This window comes from Ammospiza nelsoni, chromosome 27 (assembly GCF_027579445.1).
Source record: "Ammospiza nelsoni isolate bAmmNel1 chromosome 27, bAmmNel1.pri, whole genome shotgun sequence".
Lineage (NCBI taxonomy): Eukaryota > Metazoa > Chordata > Aves > Passeriformes > Passerellidae > Ammospiza > Ammospiza nelsoni.
In genome coordinates, this window is record NC_080659.1 from 1,790,325 (window position 1) to 1,811,570 (window position 21,246).

Consider the following 21,246-nt stretch of genomic DNA (forward strand, 5'->3'; position numbering starts at 1 on the left):
GACAGACACAGGCAGCTGCCCTTTGTCCCTTGCTCAAAACAGGGAATTCCAGGCCCGGGTCCCCGGGATGCTGCGGGTGCTGTGGGCAGAGGGAGCCCCGCGTGGGCTGGGGGGCTGGGGGAGGCACTGCAGAACGGGAATCCAGCAAATTGACTTTTGCTATAATTTGATTAAATAGCGGCAGCGGGCTGGGGAATGGAGTGCAGCACGTCTGAGAGCCCCGCGCCATCTGGCAGGGGCTGGCTCGGGGCCAGCGCCCGGCAGCTGCACCAACAGCCCAGCCAGGAGCCCAGCGAGAAAACAACGGCCAGAAAATGGCAGGGATGGAGGGACTAGCGCTGCAAAGCAGGGAATTCACCTCGCTGCATGCCCACCCTGCTCCAGCACCCCTGGAACATCTCCTGCAGGATCCTGGGGGGCCAAGCTTCAGCACACTCCTGGCCCTGACCCTGCTAATTGTTCCTTTTGCTGTCCAGCACAGGGGGGCTGTGAAAAGCATATTCAACCAAGAGCTATGTGTGGGCACGGTGGGGCTGGGCTGGGCGCTGCAGGCAGCTGGAAATCAGGGCCATTCCCCATTCCCCATTCTCAGCCCCTGGCCCCAGCCCCAGGCCAGCAGCCCCGGGACCTCCAGGTGAGGTCATTTCCTCTGGTGAACATTTGCCAGCGCGGCGAGAGCTGCTCTGAAAGCCCCAGCGCTGGGATCCGCAGCGCTCTGTGGTCTGGGGTTGTTTTTCCCTCCCTGTTTTTCTTGCTCAAATGCAGGAGCTGGGGTGGGACTTTGGGCAGACTGAGGCTAAACAGAGCAGTGACCAGACTGGGAATGCACAGCCTGAAACAGCTCCCAGGCACTGAACTCGCTGCAGCAAAAAATCCTGCAGGAACCAACTTGTACAGAATCCCTGCCCAGGTTCCTCTGGCACTGCAGCCGATGTGGGGCCACATCCAGCCCTGGATCCTGTATCCAGACACAGCAGCCCCTGGCTCTCTCCCTAGAGAGCTGCAGGGAGGCTCCAAGGGGCTCCATGCCCTGAGGGCAGCCCCAAGCCAGCACCTACTGAATAGAATCATGGAATGCTTTGGGTTCAGAGGGACCTCAAAGCCCATCCAGTGCCACCCCTGCCATGGCAGGGACACCTCCCACTGTCCCAGGCTGCTCCAAGCCCTGCCCAGCCTGGCCTTGGGCACTGCCAGGGATCCAGGGGTAGCCCCAGCTGCTCTGGGCACCCTGTGCCAGGGCCTGCCCACCCTGCCAGGGAACAATTCCTGATTCCCAATATCCCATCCAGCCCTGCCCTTTGACTCCTGGAGCCCCTTCAGGCCCTGCCAGGGGCTCTGAGGTGTCCCTGGGGTCTTCTCCTGTCCAGGTGAGCACCCCCAGCTCTCCCAGCCTGGTTCCAGAGCAGAGGGGCTCCAGCCCTGGGAGCAGCTCTGTGGCCTCCTTGGCACAGAAGCACTGAGCCCAGGGGCCCTGGGTTCCCAGCACAGCTCCTCTGTGCCTGTCCCTGCCTGGCATTGCTGCTCACACCCCCTGAACCCCTCTGGCTGCCCTTGGCATCACTCCCTGCTCACCCACCCTCCCTCAGCTCCTGCAGCCGCTGACCTCGGCGAGTTTTCAAAGCAGCTCGGGAATTACAGATTAAAGCACTTCATTTGAATAAGATGCTGATTAACCTATTTATTTTGCACGGGGTCCAGCGATAACACGGGGCGGGCTCCTGCATGGGCGAGTCAGACAAGAAAGAGCCTTTGATCCGCTGCCTTTGAGGCCACTCCTGCCTCACACTTCTGCTGTTGCCTCGGCACAGATCTGTCTCCCCAGGTGTGGAAGTTCAAAAACAAACCAGGAAGCTGCAGCTCCCAGCACACGGAGGGTGAGGGAAAGAGGCAGAACCAGCCCCTGCTCTGAAAAGTGCAGCTTTGGCATCAAGGGGCAGCTGAGGCAACAGCCAGGGCAGAGATTTAGTTTGGATGCTGGGGAAAAATTCCTTCCTGGCACAGGTTTCCCTGGATCCCTGGAAGTGTCCAAGACCAGGTGGATGGGGCTTTGAACACCCTGGGATAGTGGAGGTGCCCCTGGCCACGGCAGAGGTGGCGCTGGATGAACTTTAATGTCCCTGCCAACCCAAACCATTCCATGATCCTATGAAAGGCTGGAGCGCAGGTGTCACTCACACACAGGGAAGGGGCTGAGCTGTGGCAAATACCAAGCAGCTCTTCCTGTGGGAATCAGGGCCCTCCAGGGCTCTGCCAGCAGGACGGGCCAAGCCCCAGCACTTTGAAATTCGAGGCCAATAAAGGCCATTTGTTGGGGCGATGTTTTCCCCACATGTCAACCGGGGCTTAAAGCTCCAAATTTCCCACAGAAATTCGAGGCAGTGACACAGATTGTGACTCAAGCAGGTTTTCCCTGTCAAAACACACACTCTTGGAGCTGGTTCTGCCTCACGTGGATCCACATGGATCCCCAGGTCTGTGAGCCCAAGCTGGCAAGGCCTCAGTGCCCTCCTCTCCCTCTATCCTCCAGAACCAGCACCTCGGGGTCCAGTCCCAAGGGCAGAGCCTGTGGCAGGTTCCAGCTGTGCACCCAGGGAATGCCAGAGCAGGGATTTTCCCCAGGATGGGGCACAGACTGAGGGCACGTCTCCAGCACAGCCCCGGGCTGGGGACAGAGCCCAGTGGGACAGAGCGAACATTCCAGCCAGGAATGCAGCCCCGGCCCAGACAGCTCCCGTGCTCCTGCAGGAACCCCGCAGCCCGCTCCAATTAGCTTTCCTGGAGATCCCATTACTTGCAGCCACAAAGCCATTGTTCAGTCGGTTCCCCTGCAGCAGCCGCGGGAGCAGGGATATTCCTGCAGGCTGCTCAGCTTTCCTATAAAGCAGCGCACACCTGGAGCGGGCTCAGCTGCCGGCCCCAGCGCCAGCGCGAAACCCGAGCCCGCGGTGTCGCCTTTCAGCCGGACACGGCGGCGAACGCGGCACGGGCTCCACGGCTGCTTCCCCGGCTCTCATCGGCTCCTTCCCGAGCTCCCCATCGCTTCCCCGAGCTCCTATCGCTTCCCCGAGCTCCCCATCGCTTCCCGGAACTCCCCATCTCCTTCCCCGAGCTCCCATCGCTGCCCGGAGCTCCCCATCGCTTCCCCGAGCTCCCATCGCTGCCCCTTCTCCCGCACGGGAATTCCCTTCCCCATCCTGCTGCAATCCCAGCCCGGGAAGCATGCAGGGCATGCAGGGTCCTGGTTGCTGGCGGCTTTAGTTTGGGAGAAATCCTGCAAAGTTTGTGAATTTTTAGGCTTGACACCCCAGTGTCTGCCAGGGCAAGTGGCCACAAGCTGGGCCCATTTTCCATGGGAAAAAGAAGTAATTTCCCCAGGCACTGGGTATCTATTGGAATGAAATACCCTATGTCATCACACTGCAACAGGTATCAGCTCAGAGGTGGCATTTGGGATTTTAAGGGAACACTCAGTCCTAGTTTCTGCAAGCTTTAGCTTGGGAGAAATCAAGCAAAGTTTGCAAAGTTTTAAGTTGGTGTCCCAGTGTGGGCCAGTGTGAGTAGCCCCAAATGGAGGCCATTTTCCATGGGAAAAAGAATAATTTCCCCAGGGTTTGGGTACCAGCTCAGAGGTGGTGCTTGGGGCTCTATCAGCAGGCAGGGTCATAGCTGCTGGCAGCTTTGGTTTGGGAGAAATCCAGCAAAGTCTGCAATGTTGCCATCATCACCCCACTGCTGGCCAGTCTGGGGCTGCAGGCCCCAGCATTCTGGGGCACAGGGAGCAGGGATGGCTCCAGGGCAGAGAATGGAACACAGTGCTGCACTTACCGAGGAGGGGAGTCCAGGAGGCACCTTCCGAACCTTTTTGGGCTGTCCATCTGTCAGACAAGAGAGGATCTGAGTTTGCAAGGGTTAGAGTGAAGGGAAATGAGCTGCAGCGAAAGTCTCAGGGGTTGGAAAATACAGCTACAGACAGGGCTGGGATCCCCAATGTCCCGTGGCCCAGGAAGCACCAACAGTGAAAATGTCCAAGGCTGAGCCTCTCCAAATCTTGTCTGCTCCCTTTGGGGCAGGTTTCACACCCACACAGAGATCCCAGGACAGGAAGGGTTTGTTGGGAGAGACTGAGCCCATAAATATAATAACATTTAACGTTATAACCCCACATTGGGGGTTTTTTTTGGAAACACTTTTAACTTGAAGGGGGTTTGTGGAGAGAGGATGCAGAAAGGGAACACATGCAGGGCTGGGCTGTATTTTCATTTGCTTCCTACACAGGGATAGACTTGGGAAAGCTTCACTGCTGCAGGAGGCAGGGATGTGCTTCCCAGGGACAGACTCCAGCCCATCCCTCCAGTTCCAGCTCTGGAGGGGACACAGTGTCCTGGGGGAAGGGGACAGGTCAGGGAGGTGATGAGGAAACATCCAGAAGTGGCTCAAGGGGAAGCACCGGCTAAATTTTTTTTTTAAATTATATTTTTCATAATTATTATTTTTATAACTATTTTTTTCATTTTTTTTTTCATCAATTTATAGAAATTTTTCATAATTAAGGAAAGTCCTGGCTGGGGGTGCTAACACAGCAACCTGCCAAGCCAGGGACTCTGCTGGGATGTTCCTCCAGAGCAGAAATTCATCCCACAGAATGCTAGAGAATCATTTTCCAGGCTCAAGTGGCAGCACCAGAGTAGGTGCCTTTTTCTGAAAAGCACTGAAAAGTGCACCCATCACTGGGTCACTTCTGGTTTCACTCGTTGGGGAAAGCCCAAAATAGCAGCAGGAAAGTGGCTCTGGTGGGTGCAGGGGAACTGTGACGAGAAACAGCAGTTCTGGGGAACGGGAGCTTGTGTTCCCTCTCAAGTTAAACTCACACCTGACCCCAGCCTTTATTCCCAGATCCATCCAGCCATCCAGACATGGGCAAGCCCTGCTTGGGAACAGCGGCGCGGGCAGGGAGAGCTCCTGGAGCAAACATTCCCTGATGCCAGGCACAGCTCCAGCCCCTCCTGCTCTGACAGTCCTGCTGCTGCAGCTCCAGGAGAGCCACCAGGCACAGGAACAGCCTCCAGAGCAGCCCAGGGATTGCCAGGAAGGATCAGTGATGTGCAGTGTGGCTGGAGGTGTTTTTACAAGAACCTCAAGCCATTTGCTGCTTTCAGCTAATCTGGCATTTTCCAGAAAGAGGGAAATTCTACCTGACTCTTTTTTGAGGTTAGATCTCTCTCTATACATATGAAAGAGATATTTATATGCATTCCTTCCCCAAAACAGAGCAAACACCAGATTCATGCCAGGGGCACACATGGCAACATCAGTCCCTCATTCCCAGCATCCATGCCCTCATTCCCCAGTGGCAGCTCTGAGCAGGGCACCTGCCCAGGTGGCATGGTGGCACCCAGGGGACACAGTCACTCACCTATGCTGCTCTCAGCACCTCTCCTGCGAGGATTGTTGGGGTAGGAAAAATACTGAGCCCCCCCTTTGCCCCCGGTGGGGGACAGCGTGCTGGGGCTGGCAATTCCCATCTCGCTGGGCAGGAAACCAGGCTGCAAACAAGCAGAGAGAAAAGCCCTTCCATGGAATCACACTGCAAAACGACTCACTGGGAGAGAACAGAGCTGCTTTGAGCCACCTTCACACCAATTCAGCTGAGGGGAAAAATAAACACGAGCCAAGGGGCCAGGAGGGAAAGCAAATCCCTAAATATGGGGGTGGAGGTGGGGGAATAGGTGTGGAGGAACAAAAGAGGCTTTCAGCTTGTGCCTTCCTGCTGGACCCCAGCAAGGAACCTCTGCAAACCAGGGATGCAAACCAGCAGGTGCCATGGTGGGGACACTGTGGTCCTATGGTCACTTTGCAGGTGCCATGGTGGGGACACTGTGGTTCCATGGTCACCTTGTAGGTGGGGGACACTGTGGTGCTACAGTCACCTTGTAGGTGCCATGGTGGGGACACTGTGATCCTACAGTTACCCTGTAGGTGCCATGGTGGGGGACACTGTAGTCCTACAGTCACCTTGTAGGTGCCATAGTGGGGGACACTGTGGTCCCATGGTCACCTTGCAGATGTCATGCTGAGGGACACTGGTCCCACAGCCACTTTGCAGGTGCCATGGTGGGGGACACTGTAGTCCTACAGTCACCTTGTAGGTGCCACAGTGAGGGACACTGTGATCCTAGAGTCACCTTGTAGGTGCCATGGTGGGGGACATTGTGGTGCTACAGTCACCTCGCAGGTGCCATGGTAGGACCTGCATGGTGCCATGCTCACCTTGATGGTGCCATGCTCACCCTGATGTCCAGGAGGACGGCATGATCCCCATGTCACCAGCCCATGTTGTGGCCAGTGCTGTGGAATGTTGCTGCCACTGCTCAGGGTGGTTTTCTCCTGAGTTTTATCAGGGAAAAGCCAAATCCCTCTTTGTAAAGCCAGGAAACTCCTCCCTCTGTTTATCCCTGCTGACCTTGGGCACGCTGGGAAGCAGCAGAGCCAGAGCCCAGGGTGCTCCCTCCTGGGATGGAGCCTCTCCTCCAGCACTCTCACCTCAGGAGGAAGTTCAGTGTATTTACACGGAATTGCCCAGGGCTGCCAAAGGGCCCTCAAGTCCCAAAAGCTCAGCTTTGACCCATCTTCCGAGGGCAACACATGGAAATAAAGGAGGATTTCAGGCTTTTGAGAAACTGGAAAAAAACCCCTTTGCTTTCAAACTCTGTCTCCTCCAGAAAGGGGTCAGGGAGGGAAAGAGGAGCTCGTGTGTTCACAGCTGGTGACATTCCTGCAATCTGTTCCAGTGCTCAGGTTTCCTGTGCTCCGGAGCCGCTCTGAGCGCGGCCAAGGAAAGCACCCGGAGGGATCCCGGAGCTGCTCCTCCTGCAGGCAGGAGACACACTGGGACTTGGAGCCATTTCCCACAGAAAGGGGTTTTCTTCCCATTTCCTCTGCCTGGGGATGCCCCAGGAGATGGTTCAGGGTAAAACAAAGGGGCAATGCCCTGCCAGCTTTGCCCTACCAGAGCAGGGCATTTTTGGGGCAAGAACCTGATCCACATCCAGGGCATCTCCACCAGACAATTTTTCATCTTTTCAAAAACAAACAAAACAAAAGGGTCAACCCCCCTCACTCAACTCCCCCAAACTGGAGCCAGAAGCAACAACTGCTCTGGGGGCCACAGAGGCTCCATTGGCCTCCCCCCACCCCCACAAGGGGGTTTTGTCTCCTCTCCACCTCAAGTGGGATTTGCCACCCGATCCCCAACCCTGTGCCCGCCTCTCCCGGGGCCTCTCCCGGCCATTTGCCCCCCCATTCCTGTTACCTTATATTCCCCCTCCTCCACAAAAGCCCAGCAAAACCATCACATCCAAAAGCAACACTTGGCACCGGGCCCGGTGTTCTTTGAGCAGCTTCAGTGGTAAATGAAATCCACTCTGGCACAGCCAGCACAGCTGCTCCAGCAAAGGAAACATCCTCACTTCAGAGAGGAGGAAATTATGACAAATTTGTGTAAAATTAAAACATGTAATATGTGTGTGTGTACATGGATAAAATAAAATCTGTCCAGCCAAAAGCTCCTCCCTTGGCTCCAGTGCTGAGACTGCTTCCCCAGGCCAGGCCGGGCACTGAGGGGGCACTTGGAGCCACACATCAAAGGGAGGTGCTCACTCCTTCCTCCTTCCCAAACAGCTATTTCTGGATGCTGCTGGCAGCAGGGGAGGTTATCTCAGGGCTGCTCTGCTGTGTTCCAAGCTCACATTGACACCTCTGGTATTCTCCACAGGAAGCAGAGCTGTTCCCCCCAGCAAAGCCCTGGTTCACATGGAGTGACCCAGCAGGGCTGGGCTGTGTCTGCCAGAGGTGCCTCTGGTGTGCTGGGTCCCTTCCAGGGCTGTGGAGATCATGGAGTGCCAGGAGGATTTGTGTTGGGAGAGACCTTACAGCCCACCCAGTGCCACCCCTGCCATGGCAGGGACACCTCCCACTGTCCCAGGCTGCTCCCAGCCCTGCCCAGCCTGGCCTTGGGCACTGCCAGGGATCCAGGGGCACCCACAGCTGCTCTGGGAAATCCATTCCAGGGATGGATTCCACAATTCCTGATTCCCAATCTCCCACCCAGCCCTGCCCTGTGGCAGTGGGAGCCATTCCCTGTGTGCTGTCCCTGCAGGCCTTGTCCCCAGTCCCTCTGCAGCTCTCCTGGAGCCCCTTCAGGCCCCAAAAGGGGCTCTGAGGTGTCTCTGGAGCCTTCTCTTGTCCAGGTGAGCAGGCCCAGCTGTGCCAGGCTGGCTCCAGAGGGGCTCCAGCCCTTGCAGCATCTCCTCCAGCAGCTCCAGGTCCTGATGCTGCCCCAGGGCTGGGCAGAGCTCCTGCTGCAGGTCCTGCACCCACAGCCCCACCATAAAACCAAAGCTCCACCTGGCAGTCACTCAAATGATGCTGCAACACCACAGAAAGCCCCTCAGAGATCCTGCCAAGAACTGGGGCACTGGACACTGGCCAGGGAGGGGGAGATGCTGCTGGAGAGGGAGAGGGAAAGCCCAGGGCAGGCAGAGGAGGGGAAGGAGCCTCCTGGAATGCTCCCTGCCCATGCCCAGCCTGGCACAGGGAAAGGGAAAGGAACTGCTTGGATCTGACTGCTGGAACCCCCCAAAGGCAGCGAGGCTGGGCCGGGGCTGATCAAACACAAACCAGGAGTAACAACAACAAAATGAGCGAGGCTGAAGAAGATTGGGAAAGAAGTGAGAGCTACAACCAACATTTTCTAACCTCCTCTAACCTCCTCTGAGCCAGCAGCACACACCAGTAGGAGCCCCCCACACTGCACAGAGGTTTTGGAGCAGAGCAGAGGCTTCCCAGGACCCCGTGCATGGAGATGAGATGGAAATCCAGGTTGGTTTCATTACCACACTCCCACTCTTGGGAGCCAGTAAATGAAGCACAAAATCTCAGTGCATTTTATCATTACCTGGTTTAGTCCTGGCATCCCTGTGTCTCTTCCAAATGTGGAGTATGAGGCTCTTTCACTGCTCTTCCCTGCAGAAGGAGAAGAGACAAGACAAGGTTTGGGGTAAGAGGGAAGTGGAGGCATTTTTTTGACCCAAGGCTCCTGGACCCTGCCAAGGAACAAATCCTGTTCCCATAAAGCAGCTCATGTCCCATGAAAAGCTTGTGCTAAAGCAGGAGCTGCACTAAGTTCACATAGAGCAGGTCCAAACCCACCAAAAGCCCGGAGCTGCAGTGGCACAGGGCAGTATTTGTGGCCATGGGCACTGGCAGTGCCAGCCCCCAGCCAAAGGCTCCCTGCAGACACTGAGAGCTGGACCTGGCAGGGGCAGGGCAGAGCACACCAAGGGCCAGGACAGGGACAGACCCCAGGGAAATGCACTCCCAGCCAAGGAGAGCTGAGCTCCTGCTCTGCACAGGGCACTGGGCACCTTCTGCCCCTCTCCTGGGGGAGGTTCAGCTCCCCCAAACCTGCAGCTCCTCACAGCCAGCTGGGACCTGTGTGGGCACAGCCCTGTGCCAGCAGTGCCCCTGTGAACTTACAGATCCCAGAAGGATTTGGGTTGGAAAGGACCCTAAAGCCCACCCAGTGCCACCCCTGCCATGGCAGGGACACCTTCCACTATTCCAGGTTACTCCAAGCTCCATCCAACCTGGCCTGGAACACTTTCAGGGATCCAGGGGCAGCCCCAGCTGCTCTGGGCACCCTGTGCCAGGGCCTGCCCACCCTGCCAGGAACAATTCCTGCCCAAGATCCCATCCAGCCCTGCCCTCTGGCAGTGGGAGCCATTCCCTGTGTCCTGGCACCCAGGATCAATGAGGGCTTCTCTCACAACCACCTCACCCTGCACAAAAAAAAAAAAAAAAAAAAAAAAAAGGAGCCCAGATACCTGGTGAGATGTTCCCTGTCCAAAACATAAAACATCCTGGCACTCTCCTGCCTCAAGGGCCCTGCCCTGGGGACAGCCTGCCCCCAGCCAGCAGCACCCAGGGGTGCCAGGGCAGCAAAGACACAGGGAAGGGAGAGGGAATGGAAATGGTTCAGTGCTGTGCCTGCAGCAGCTGGAGGCACAACAGTGTCCTTTGGGATTCTCTCCATCCCTCTGAAGCACAACCAGACACTCTCCTAGTGGGGAAGAGGCACTGCACCAGCTCCTACCCCCAAACCCTTCCTGCAAAGGGGATCACACATCACATCCTGCCTCTGCTCTGGCTTAGTGAGCACAATGGGAGGGGCAGGATTTTGCCAATCTGCTTAGCCTAAAGCCAGCCCCAGGCCACTAAGATGCAGTTTAATGCACTGGGGCTGGCAGGACCCTCCCCACACCACTGAGAGGTTTGGGGAGCAGAGGAACAGGGGAGGGGAAGCAAAATGCCTCAAACCATCCCCCCTGAAGCACAGGGCCCAGAGAGCAGAGAATGCCAGAGTGGTTTGGGCTGAAAGGGATCTCAAAGTCCATCCCATCCCACTCCTGCCATGGCAGGGACACTTTCCACCATCCCAGGGTGCTCCCAGCCCTGTCCAGCCTGGCCTTGGGCACTGCCAGGGATCCAGGGGCAGCCACAGCTGCTCTGGGGCTGGACTCATGGACCTGTGGGTCCCTCCCAGCTCAGGATATCCCAGGATTCTCTCATTCCTGGGCCAGATGGGAACAGAGAGGAGGCTGCTCATTGTGCAACCTAACCATGGAGGTCTTGAACTCAACCCAAAAATTTTAGAGTGGATTCCCCCAAGCCCCAGACCCCCATTCTTGCTGGGAAGGTCCTGGCACAGCTCAGGCTCCCCTCCTTCCCTGCAGTGACAGCAGGAGGCCCTGGGTGCTGCTGCCATTTCCTTTCAGAGGCTTAAACGTTAAGTAAACAAAGGTCACAATGTCAGAGGATGGATCTCCTAAATGACCTAATTTCTAAAAGAGCTTAAGAGCTCCATCCACTGCAGCAGCAGCCACGGGCACAAAGGACACAGCAGGTTGTGGCATCAGGCAGGTTCTGATTACTCCTAAAGCACAGGAAAAGCAGGGTAATGCCAGGGGGGGCTGGCTGGACAGCAGCAGCCAGGTCTCCCTCTGCTAACACACTGCAGCTTCCATGTGTGACTGCAGTGGGGAATCACAGAATCATGGAATTATTTGGGTTGGAAGGACCTTAAAGCTCATCCAGTGCCACCCCTGTCATGGGCTGGGACACCTCCCACTGTCCAGGGTGCTCCAAACCCCATCCAGCAGCCTCTGCCATCACCAGAGAACTTTGGCTGAACCAGGGGGCTCCTGATGTGTGTGGGAAGCTGAAGGGACACTGAGAAATCCCCAGCCATGTGGTGTTTAACAGGGCAAGTGTCAGATCCTGCCCTGGGATGGGGCAGCCCTGGGTGCAGGGACAGACTGGGGATGAGAGGCTGGAGAGCAGCGCCCTGGGAAGGGCCCTGGGGGTCCTGGTCAGTGCAAGTTGGATCTGAGTCACTGCTGGGTCCTGGCAGCCCCAAGGGCCACCCTGTGCTGGGGGCACCAGGCCCAGGGAGGGATTGTCCCACTCTGCTCTGCCCTGGGGCAGCCTCAGCTCCAGTGCTGGGGGCACTTTGGGCACCACGAGATCAGAAGGACCCAGAGCTGTTGGAGAGTGCCCAGAGGAGGGACACGGAGCTGGGGAAGGGCTGAGGAGCAGCTGAGGGCACTTGGCTCGTTCAGCTGCAGCCCAGGAGACTGAGGGGAGGCTCCTCGGGGGCTGCAGCTCCTCCCCAGGGCAGGCACAGGGGCAGGGGCTGAGCTCTGCTCTGGCACAGGGACAGGAGCCCAGCAAGGGCTGCAGCTGTGCCAGGCCTTGGCATGGAGCTCAGGGCAAGGTTCTGCCCCCCGAGGCTGCTGGGCACTGCCCAGGCTGCCCAGGGAATGGTGCCAAGGCTGCCAGAGCTGCAGGAGCTCCCAGGGCTGCTCAGGGTGGGGCTGTTGGGGTGGCTCTGCAGGGACAGGGACTGGGATCAATGACCCCTGAGGGTCCCTCCCAGCTCAGGATATTCCAGGATTCTGTGAACCCAGTGCCAGCTCAGCACTGCCCCAAACTCACAAACTCCTCTGGATGTCTCTCATTCCTCACTCAGCATCTGCTGCACCCTTGGGTCTGTGGGTGCCCCATGGGATGGGGGACATTGGCAAAGAGAGGGCAGCTCCTGCACCCTCCATCATCACATAACAAGGGAAAAAAGCAGTAAAAACCCAGCACAAAAGATTTTACACTTAACTGTCTATGAAAAGAAGGCAGAAGGGAAAATGGCACCTTTCTGGATGGGAATGTTCCTCAGCCTGCAGAAATTCAAAAGGTGCAGAGCTGGGCAAGGAAAGGCTGAGCTTGCCAGCAGAAGGAGCTGTTTCTGTGGGCATGCAGATGGCACAGGTGGCAATCCCAGACCCATCCTGTCACCCCTTGGCAGCCACAGCCCAGGGCACCAACCAGGAAAGGTGGCAAAGCGTCAAAGATGGTAAAGAAGGAGGCAAGGACCAGGATGGAGACACATCTCAGTAACGTGGGGAAAATCCCACCAGGAATCTCCCCAAACCCCACCTTGCTGCCAGCAGAATTACTGAAATCCTGCAGATGGATGTGAAGGGATCCTGTGGGAGGAGGAGAAGACAGTGGGAATAAATCCCTCAGAGAGGAAAGGGGTTTCCTTTGGAAAGGAGGTGAAGCACAGTGGAGGCACCTCGAGCCAGTGCACCCACACACTGGCTGAGAGCATTCAGCATTTCCAGATCCTCCTGGCATCCCCTCCTGCCTCTCCCCTGCCATCTCCTGCCCCCATGTGCCTGCGCTGCCTCCAGCCCTGCCCGAGGAGCCTTTCCCAGCCTCCCTGCTCTCCCAGCATGTTCCCTCTTGCAGGCTCTGCCTCCCCCAGCCCTGCCTGCACCCAGGGCTTTTCCAGAGGAACCCCCCACGCTGCTTGTGCCTCTCCTCCAGTGCACATCTGCTTCTGAGCTTGAGGTGGAAAAACACAAACTGCTCTTCCCAGAGGTTCCCACCCACCCTGGCAGTGTCAGGGATTTGCTTTGGCACCCGGGATCAGGGCAGCATCTCACCTCCACTGCAGCAAACTGCTTTTAAATAATAATAAATCATGGCTTTGCCATTTCTCTCATAAACCACAGAATCACAGAACAGCCTGAGATATGGGGATGGAGGGAAGGAACTCGCCTGAGCTGGAAGGCATCCACAGGATCACTGAAGTCCAACTCCTGGCCCTGCACTTGGCAGGCCAAGAATAAAATATTTAAATGCTGCCTACAAGTTTTTCCAGCAGCCACTGGCAGAACCAGTGCCCCCACATCACCCCAGCCCCAGCAGAGCCACCACCCACCACGCACCTCCCCCAGCCCCACACTGCTAATTCCATTAGAATTCCATTACAATTCTGGCCTGGGGGAAAAGGGGAGGCAAAACACAGCCAGGGATTAAAAACAAGGAGGAAAAAAAGAAGTTAAAAAAGCAGGAGCAGCGACCACCCCCTGATTAAACCCATTGTCCAGGAAGACCCCAATCTACAGGCACAGACAATACCCACCCGATTAGGAGCACTGCTCTGAAAGGCAGCTAATTACTAGAAATAATTACTAGAAAGAAATCTGTTATGGCTTATCAGTTTCCTTGCTGTTTAACCACCCCACTCCCCGCCTGTCCCTGCTGAAGATGAATGGTAAATTGTGAAATTGGTGACTTGGAAAAGCCCTCCTCACCCTCCTCGTCCTCTGGGACGAGCTGAGCTGGTTTGTCACTGGGACAGCCAGGGATGCTCCTGTCACCTGTCCCCACCCAGGCTGGGCAGCTCAGAACTCTCCAGGAGGTTCCCTGTGCTCCAGGAGCAGCACCAAAGGCTCAGAGCTGGGAAACTTGGAGGAGGGAGCAATGGAGGGCTCAGACATTGGTTTGGACCCACCCAGCCTGGGATGCTCCTCATTCAGAGCACTGAGGGTGTTTCCATTCAGGGGTTTAGAATCACAAAATCCTGGAATATCCTGAGTGGGAAGGGACCCTCAGGGATGATCAGCCCAGCCCTGTCCCTGCACAGCCACCCCAACACCCCCACCCTGAGCACCCTGGGAGTGCTGGTTTGGGCTGGGAGAGACCTTAGGGACCATCCTGTTCCACCTTCCAGCAGCCCAGGCTGCTCAGAGCCCTGTCCAGCTCTGTCACCCTGGGCAGCAGCAGCCACTGAGAGTTCAGGTGACACCAGGAGTGACAGACACGACCCCACTGCCTGCACTGCCAGCACAGCCAGCTCCACACAGGCTCAGAGACTGGACAGACCACGGAATCCTGGAATGTGCTCAGTGGGAAGGGACCCTCAGGGATCATTGATCCAGCCCCTGTCCCTGCACAGGCACCCCAACAGCCCCACCCTGAGCAGCCCTGGGAGCTCCTGCAGCTCTGGCAGCCTTGGCACCATTCCCTGGGCAGCCTGGGCAGTGCCCAGCAGCCTCGGGGGGCAGAACCTTGCCCTGAGCTCCATGCCAAGGCCTGGCACAGCTGCAGCCCTTGCTGGGCTCCCGTCCCTGTGCCAGAGCAGAGCTCAGCCCCTGCCCCTGTGCCTGCCCTGGGGAGGAGCTGCAGCCCCCGAGGAGCCTCCCCTCAGTCTCCTGGGCTGCAGCTGAACGAGCCAAGTGCCCTCAGCTGCTCCTCAGCCCTTCCCCAGCTCCGTGTCCCTCCTCTGGGCACTTTCTAATGTATTTTCTTATTCTTTTGACAAATTTAGGTTATTCCATCCAGTGCAACACAGCCCAGAGGTCCCCGCCCAGTCCATCCTGATTTTCCCCATCACCTGTGGAGTTGAAGTTGTGGCTGAGGGCAGGAACTGAAGGTTCCCCTCACACTGTGCCTTTACTGAGAGCAGGAGGGGCAGCACCCAGAGCCTATGGGACCCTGGCTGGGGGGAGCATCTCCCCCAGGAGCTGTGTCAGTGCAGCCCCTCAGCTCTGTGCAGAAGGTGCCTCCTGAAGCCAAGCTCCCATTGCGCCCCATGCTCATCCAAAGAGCTCAAACTCAACAGCTGAACAGAAATCTGTGCTTTTCCTTTCAAACTGCTTTTGGCTCAGGTGTGCACCCTGTGATCCACAAGGTCACCACCCCAGGACTGGGCTGGATGGGGTGAGGAGCAGTGACCATCCCTCCCTGGGGCCACAGCAGGGAACAGCAGGGATTAAATCAGAGCTTTGTGCTCCCCCAGCTCCACCCCAGGGGCTGAGCAGCCCCTTCCTCACTGCCCCTGGGAGGGGACCCTGGGCTGGGGTGACACCCAAGGGCCCAACCAGGACAGGAGCAAAGGGCAGGGCTGCAGCCTGTGTGGTTTCAGGGAAGTGCTGGCAGTGTCCTGCTCCCCTCAAACCCACACCTGCTTTCCTTCTCTCCTGGGCCAGGCAGATCCCTCCAGCCCTGCCTGTCCCATGGAGTTTGCTGCTTGTGGGGTTTGTGACACAGCTCCCAGCACAGAAATCTGGAAGGACAGACATCTGGCTGGACACACTCCACTGCTCCCTTACCCAGAGAGCCACTCCACCCTGCAGCCTCCCAGTTCCTGTCCTCGCTCCCTGCTCCTGTCAGACCAGTCTCAGTGTGACAGGATTTGTGCAGGAGGGTGAGCACTGCCTGTACCTGGGATCCCCCTCGGGCTTGGAAAGGTTCCTTCCCCTGCACAGATCCCCAAGGGACACCCAAACATTGTCCCCAACAGCACAAGGGGGGAAAGGGGAGGCAGAGCTCACAGTGAGCCCCAAGCCCTGACCCAGGCCAGGAGGGGCCAACGTGTGGCTGCTCCTGGCCCAGCACAGCCCTGCTCTGCTCCTCCCCTCTGCCACCACATCCACAGGGGGGGTTTTGTGTTGGGAGATTTTCTGTTTCAAACAGGATTCCCTTTTCTTACCCCTCCCTTCTCACCACGAGCAAGTCCTGCCCCAGCCCTGCTCCTTCCACATGTGCTGGAGCACTTTAACCACCCCTGCGTGGGCAAAGGTGGGGAGGACTAACCCCAATTCCTGACATAATGCCATTAGAGCTCTCTAAGCCCTCCAGGAGGGATATTTTCTGCTCTTAATATCCCCTCCCACCCTGAGCTGGCAGAGGTGACTGGGTGAATGGTCACACACATCAGCCATGCGGGATCACCATCCCTGAGCTCCTCATGCTGCCTGCCTGGAGCTGGGCATGAGGGGCCACACCAGGCTGCTGGAGCCTGGCAGGATGTGGTCAGAGGCCCCTCCAAACCCCACTGCAGCACAGGGAGCACCCCCAGCTCTGTGGGAAGTGACACAGCCCCTGGCATGTCACAGTCACCCAGGGGGTCTGGCTGGAGGTGACCATGGTGGGATCATCTGGTGCCACCTCCCCACATGAGCAGGGTCATCCCAAATCCTTAATAAATCCTTAACAATAAACATCTTCCATCCCTAATTCCCAGCTCCCAGGGGCACACTCAGCCCATCCTGGGGGGCATTGACCTGGAGGGGGCACCCCTGCCTTGGGGTGCTACCACAGAGCAGGGAAACATAACCACACACATGAAACAGCTGGCACAGCTGGCACTGATGGAACCTCTGGGTGCCACCTCCCTGGAGCACAGCCTGGAGAACACCTGGAGCACACCTGGAGCAGGCCCAGCACGGGGAATGCTGTCCCAGCACTCACCCACGAGTCCAGCTCCCAGGAACGGGGACGAGGAGATGCTGTTGTGGGATGGCAGCTCCCGGTGCTCGCCGTAGTGGGGGCCTTCACCATAGCTCTGCTGGGACAACAGGGGACAGTCACACACAGCAGGGGACAAAACACGAGGCTGACAGGGCCCAGCCTCCCCCAGGAAGGGCAAAGCCAAAGGGTCCTTGTGAAAAGGGCATGGGAAGGATTTTATCCACATGCCAAGGGAGAGCTGGGCAGTGCAGAGGCTGCTGGGAGGGGACATGGCAAGAGGGGACATGGAACCACTTTGCCCCATGCTGGCAGCTTTTTGTCACCCATCAGGTAAAATCCAGGCAGCCCCTCCCTGAACCAGGGGGGTGAAGGGGAAAGGAAAAGGCTGGGTAAATATAAATGTATATTTTTAGATATATTTATATAAATATATAAATTCTGTATATACAAATGAGACTTGACAGCACAGCCCCAGCTCTGCTGCTGATGGGAGGGGACGGCAAGGTGCCATTGCAAAAATGAATCACACAAAGCCATTAAAACAAAAATTACACAATTTCCATGAAGTTTGTGGCATTTCTCTCTTCCCATACTCAGGCCCCAGTCATCAGTGTTGCAACCTCAACTCCTTCCCTGCAAAACCTTCCCAAGGTCTCCATCCCCACCAGGGGTGCCACGGCCAGACAATGGGGTGGATTGCAGGGATTCCCTCCTCAGGTTCCCAAAGTCTTGTGGGGTGGATGCTCAGGAAGCTTTGCCATCAGATGAGATCCCTCCACCCAGGCATCTGTGTCTCCTTTGGGGACTTGTCCCACCCCTGGGTCCCCTCTCCCCACACCAACACTGGGTGCAGGGAGGGAGATGCCTGAGCAGCCACAGGAGCCCATCCTAGTGCAGGTCTGGGAGGAGGAACCTCAAGGCAGCAAAGCCTGGGGAGATGGGGATGGGGAAAACCCCAGAGAGTTCACAGAACCCATGTCCAAAGTGGGTCAGAAAAGCTGTTGCAGGGTTAGACCCGGCTCTGGAAGGCCTGGGAAGGACCCTGTTTTGTTTTGCTTGGAGTTTGGTGCTTGTGCTTTGTCCTTACCCTGCCTTGGTCAAACGTGGAGCTGTTTTGATCTGCCGTTCCCCAGGAACCTGATCCCGGCCTTTCATCCAAGCCTAGCGAAAAACAGGAAGAACAAAGGTTACTCTTTGCTTTATCAGCAAAGCCTCAAAGGTGTTCTCGTAAAATTAACTCTTCCTTCTACAAACAACACAATATTTTCATTAATAAACCACTTCCACTTGGCGTGACCCAGCCTCCCCTCTGCCTCCTCACCTTCCCACTCCCACTGGGAGTTATTCCACAAACTTCAAAGCACATCCCACCACAGCCTGGAAATGGTTCAAAACATGGGCCAGTGGGAAGAGGAGAAACAAGTATTTTAACTCCTTTATTCCAGAGAGCACCCACGAACCTCCTTCCCCCAGAGAGCAGCAGTGAAAGAGACTGAACTATAAATCAAAACCACATTGCATCCACCTGGATGCTCCAGCAGGACTTGAATTTTGCCCATGGTGGTGCAAGATTGTGGGCCACGCTCTATTCAATCTGAGCAGAGTGAAGGAGTGCCCAAAGGTGGGAATTGCTGGGGGTCCAACATTACAGAGTCACCTATCTGGGGGTGCCCTTTCAGCCCCCCAAGGTTCCCCATAGGAAGTGGGACCATCAGAGCACACCCCCAGCCCTCTCAGCTCCAGCCCTGCCCAGAGGATCCTCAGCACAAAGGGATCCAGCAGAGGAGCAGGCAGGAGGTTCTGCAATGTTCCTGCACAGGCTGTGGTGGGAGCTGAGCTCCTTTCATCCCCTGCCAAGGCCAGGCAGGCGGCACCTCCTGGGCAGGCAGAGAGCAGGGCATGGGCTGGGCTGGGAGGGACCTCAGAGCCCACCCAGTGCCACCCCTGCCATGGCAGGGACACCTCCCACTGTCCAGCCTGGCCTTGGCACTACCAGGGATCCAGGGGCAGCCCCAGCTGCTCTGGGAAATCCATTCCAGGGATGGATTCCACAATTCCTGATTCCCAATCTCCCACCCAGCCCTGCCCTGTGGCAGTGGGAGCCATTCCCTGTGTCCTGTCCCTGCAGGCCTTGTCCCCAGTCCCTCTGCAGCTCTCCTGGAGCCCTTCAGTGAGCTGGGAATGTCCACCATGACACAAAACCCTTGGGATGTTGCATCAGCACAGCTCCCACAGTTCCAGCTGATACCAAACCACACAGAAGGAACCTTCTGGAAAAAACCTCGACCTGACTCAGCTGCAGGATCTCTGACTGTGCTGCTGCACCTCCTGCTCCTATGGGTGACCAGGGGCTGGGGAGCAGCAGTTGATGTTCAAAGGGGGCAAATCCAGGGATTTGGGAGGGGCTGGGCAGGGTGAGGGCATCCATCATCTTTTGAGGTGCTGCACAAACACTGTGCACTCTGCTGGGTAGGACAGAAGAAATCCCAGATGTGCAGAAGGCTGAGAGTGAGGGTGGCCCAACCATGGACACCTCCCAACCCAAGGACAGCCCTGTCCCCAGCAGGGGCACACTGCAGTGACACCAGACCCTCCAGCAGCAGCACCAGGGCCCTGTGGCTCTCTGGGGACCCGTCCTGTGCTGGTTCTTCCAAGGGGGGTGGCACCTCCAGGTGCCCCAGGATGCCCTTGTGGGAGCAGGAGCTGAGTGGCAGCAAGGACAGGGGGGCAGGGGGTCAGGGCTCACTCCCATTTTGCTTGGCAAAGCTGATTATTATGGCAAACATGCCTCAGATTTGTCTCCTCTGCTCCCCTCACTGTTCATTTAACCAGAAACTTCTTTCAAATTACATCCTTCTATTTCTGTGCCTTTGTGTTAATCATTTCCCCAGAGAATTGGTGTTTAATTGCTGTCTAATTTGCATAATTATGCATATTAATCTCCACACCTAATGAATATTCATAATTCTCATTTAGATTTTGTTTTCTAATCAAAAATTTCCAATGTGATTACTGTGCAGAGCAGGGATAAGCCTCTAATAATACCTTGGATACTAGGGAGAATTACTGCCAATTCTCCCACCTCCTACTTCCTAGAATAAACTTTTGCTTTGCTAATGTGTTTTTCCAAAGCAATTCATCTGCAATCCCTGCAAACCCTGGCGAGGCAGGAGGCAGAAATGCTCCTTTGAGTCATTTTGCTGTCACGGGTGATTTTAAAGCTCCCCAAGGCTCGGAGAGAAGACATGAGCAGCATCAGCAGCCTTGGACGTGGTTGGAAAAATGGTCCAAGGGAAAAATGGTCCCTTCTGGCTGAAAGGACAAGAACTGCAGCAGCACAGTGCCCACGAGGAACACCAGGAGCCTCAGAGACAGAGGGGAAGCCAAGGAATGGGGGTCCAGACCCTCACACCCACCCCTGGGGGTCCTGAGAGCAGAGCAGCATTCCCAGGCTGGAATATCCCTGGAGAGGATGTTCAGGGGGTCTGGAGGGGGATAGGGGGCTTGGAAGATCAGGGAAATTTTCCTCAGGTTGTGGAGTCTTTCTCCCTTGAATGTCCCTTCAGATATTCTCTTGAGTTGTGCCAAAACAGCCTGGACACAATCCTGTGCCCCGTGGGATGAGCCACTGTGGTCCTTCCAACCTCCTCCATTTTGGGATTTTGTGTCAAAATTCCTGAAAAATAAAAGTGAACCTTGCCTGGCTCCCCAAGGAGGGAAGGAGAGGAGACAGAGAGAGGCACAGGCTGAGGGTGAGGGTCACACATCCCCTCCACAAGGACACAGCCCTGGCACCTGGAGCTGCTGCACCCTGTGGTGGCACCAGCATGGCAGAGCCTGGAGAGGGGCAAACCCCGAGTGCTCCAACTGCAGAGCATGAGCCACTCATCCAGAGCAAGGACAGGTCCCCAACCCTCCTTGGCCCCTCTGTTACCCCAAATGGGGTCACAGCAAACCAACCCTTCCTTTCAGGGAGAAATTCCTCCCTGGCAGGGTGGGCAGGCCCTGGCACAGGGTGCCCAGAGCAGCTGTGGCTGCCCCTGGATCCCTGGCAGTGCCCAAGGCCAGGCTGGGCAGGGCTGGGAGCAGCCTGGGACAGTGGGAGGTGTCCCTGCCACGGCAGGGGTGGCACTGGGTGGGCTTTAGGGTTCCTTTCAACCCAAACCAATTCTAGGATTCTACAACCCCCAAGGAAACCCAAAAGGTTTTTTACACCCTCCAAGGGTACAAAAGCCTCCAGTTCCTGTGGCTGCCAAGGTGAAGTGAGATTCCACTCTCCCACAAAGCAGCAAGAGCATCCCAAGGTTCTGGAAGCTCCTCTGAAGGTGCCCATGCCAGCTCTGTCTGATGTCTCCTGGAAAATAAAGTCTTGCACCTTCCCCAAGCTGCAGTTACTGGCTTGAAAAGTGACAGCAAAAAATCTCCCTATTTTCAGCACCTGCAGGTGTTGTAGGAATTCAGGGATTTCTGGGATGAAGCCAGGAAAAAGCAGACTGCCCTCTTTCAACGTCTGGCATCTGTCCTACATTCCCTGCCAGCCCACTCTCCCCTCCCTTCGTGTTCCTAAGGATCTGCAGCTTGGCACAAATGCCC

The 21,246-nt window shown here is 56.6% G+C and overlaps 1 protein-coding gene across 7 annotated transcripts in view; it reads right to left on the reverse strand.

Annotated features, from left to right (window-relative positions):
- Window positions 1-21,246, reverse strand: part of TCF3 (transcription factor 3) — an 81,870-nt gene that overhangs the window by 20,334 nt on the left and 40,290 nt on the right. For 5 of the 7 annotated variants that reach the window (XR_009420070.1, XM_059489505.1, XM_059489504.1 and 2 more), the window contains exons 4-8: window positions 17,741-17,814; window positions 16,654-16,750; window positions 8,954-9,021; window positions 5,414-5,543; window positions 3,826-3,875 (exon numbers count right to left, since the gene is read on the reverse strand). Coding sequence is in view for 6 of the 7 variants with exons in the window: in XM_059489505.1 (XP_059345488.1) it covers window positions 3,826-3,875; window positions 5,414-5,543; window positions 8,954-9,021; window positions 16,654-16,750; window positions 17,741-17,814 (419 nt within the window). In the remaining variant the exon portion in view is untranslated. The remainder of the gene's footprint in view (window positions 1-3,825; window positions 3,876-5,413; window positions 5,544-8,953; window positions 9,022-16,653; window positions 16,751-17,740; window positions 17,815-21,246) is intronic. The other 2 variants (XM_059489506.1, XM_059489503.1) reach the window with 1 other exon arrangement.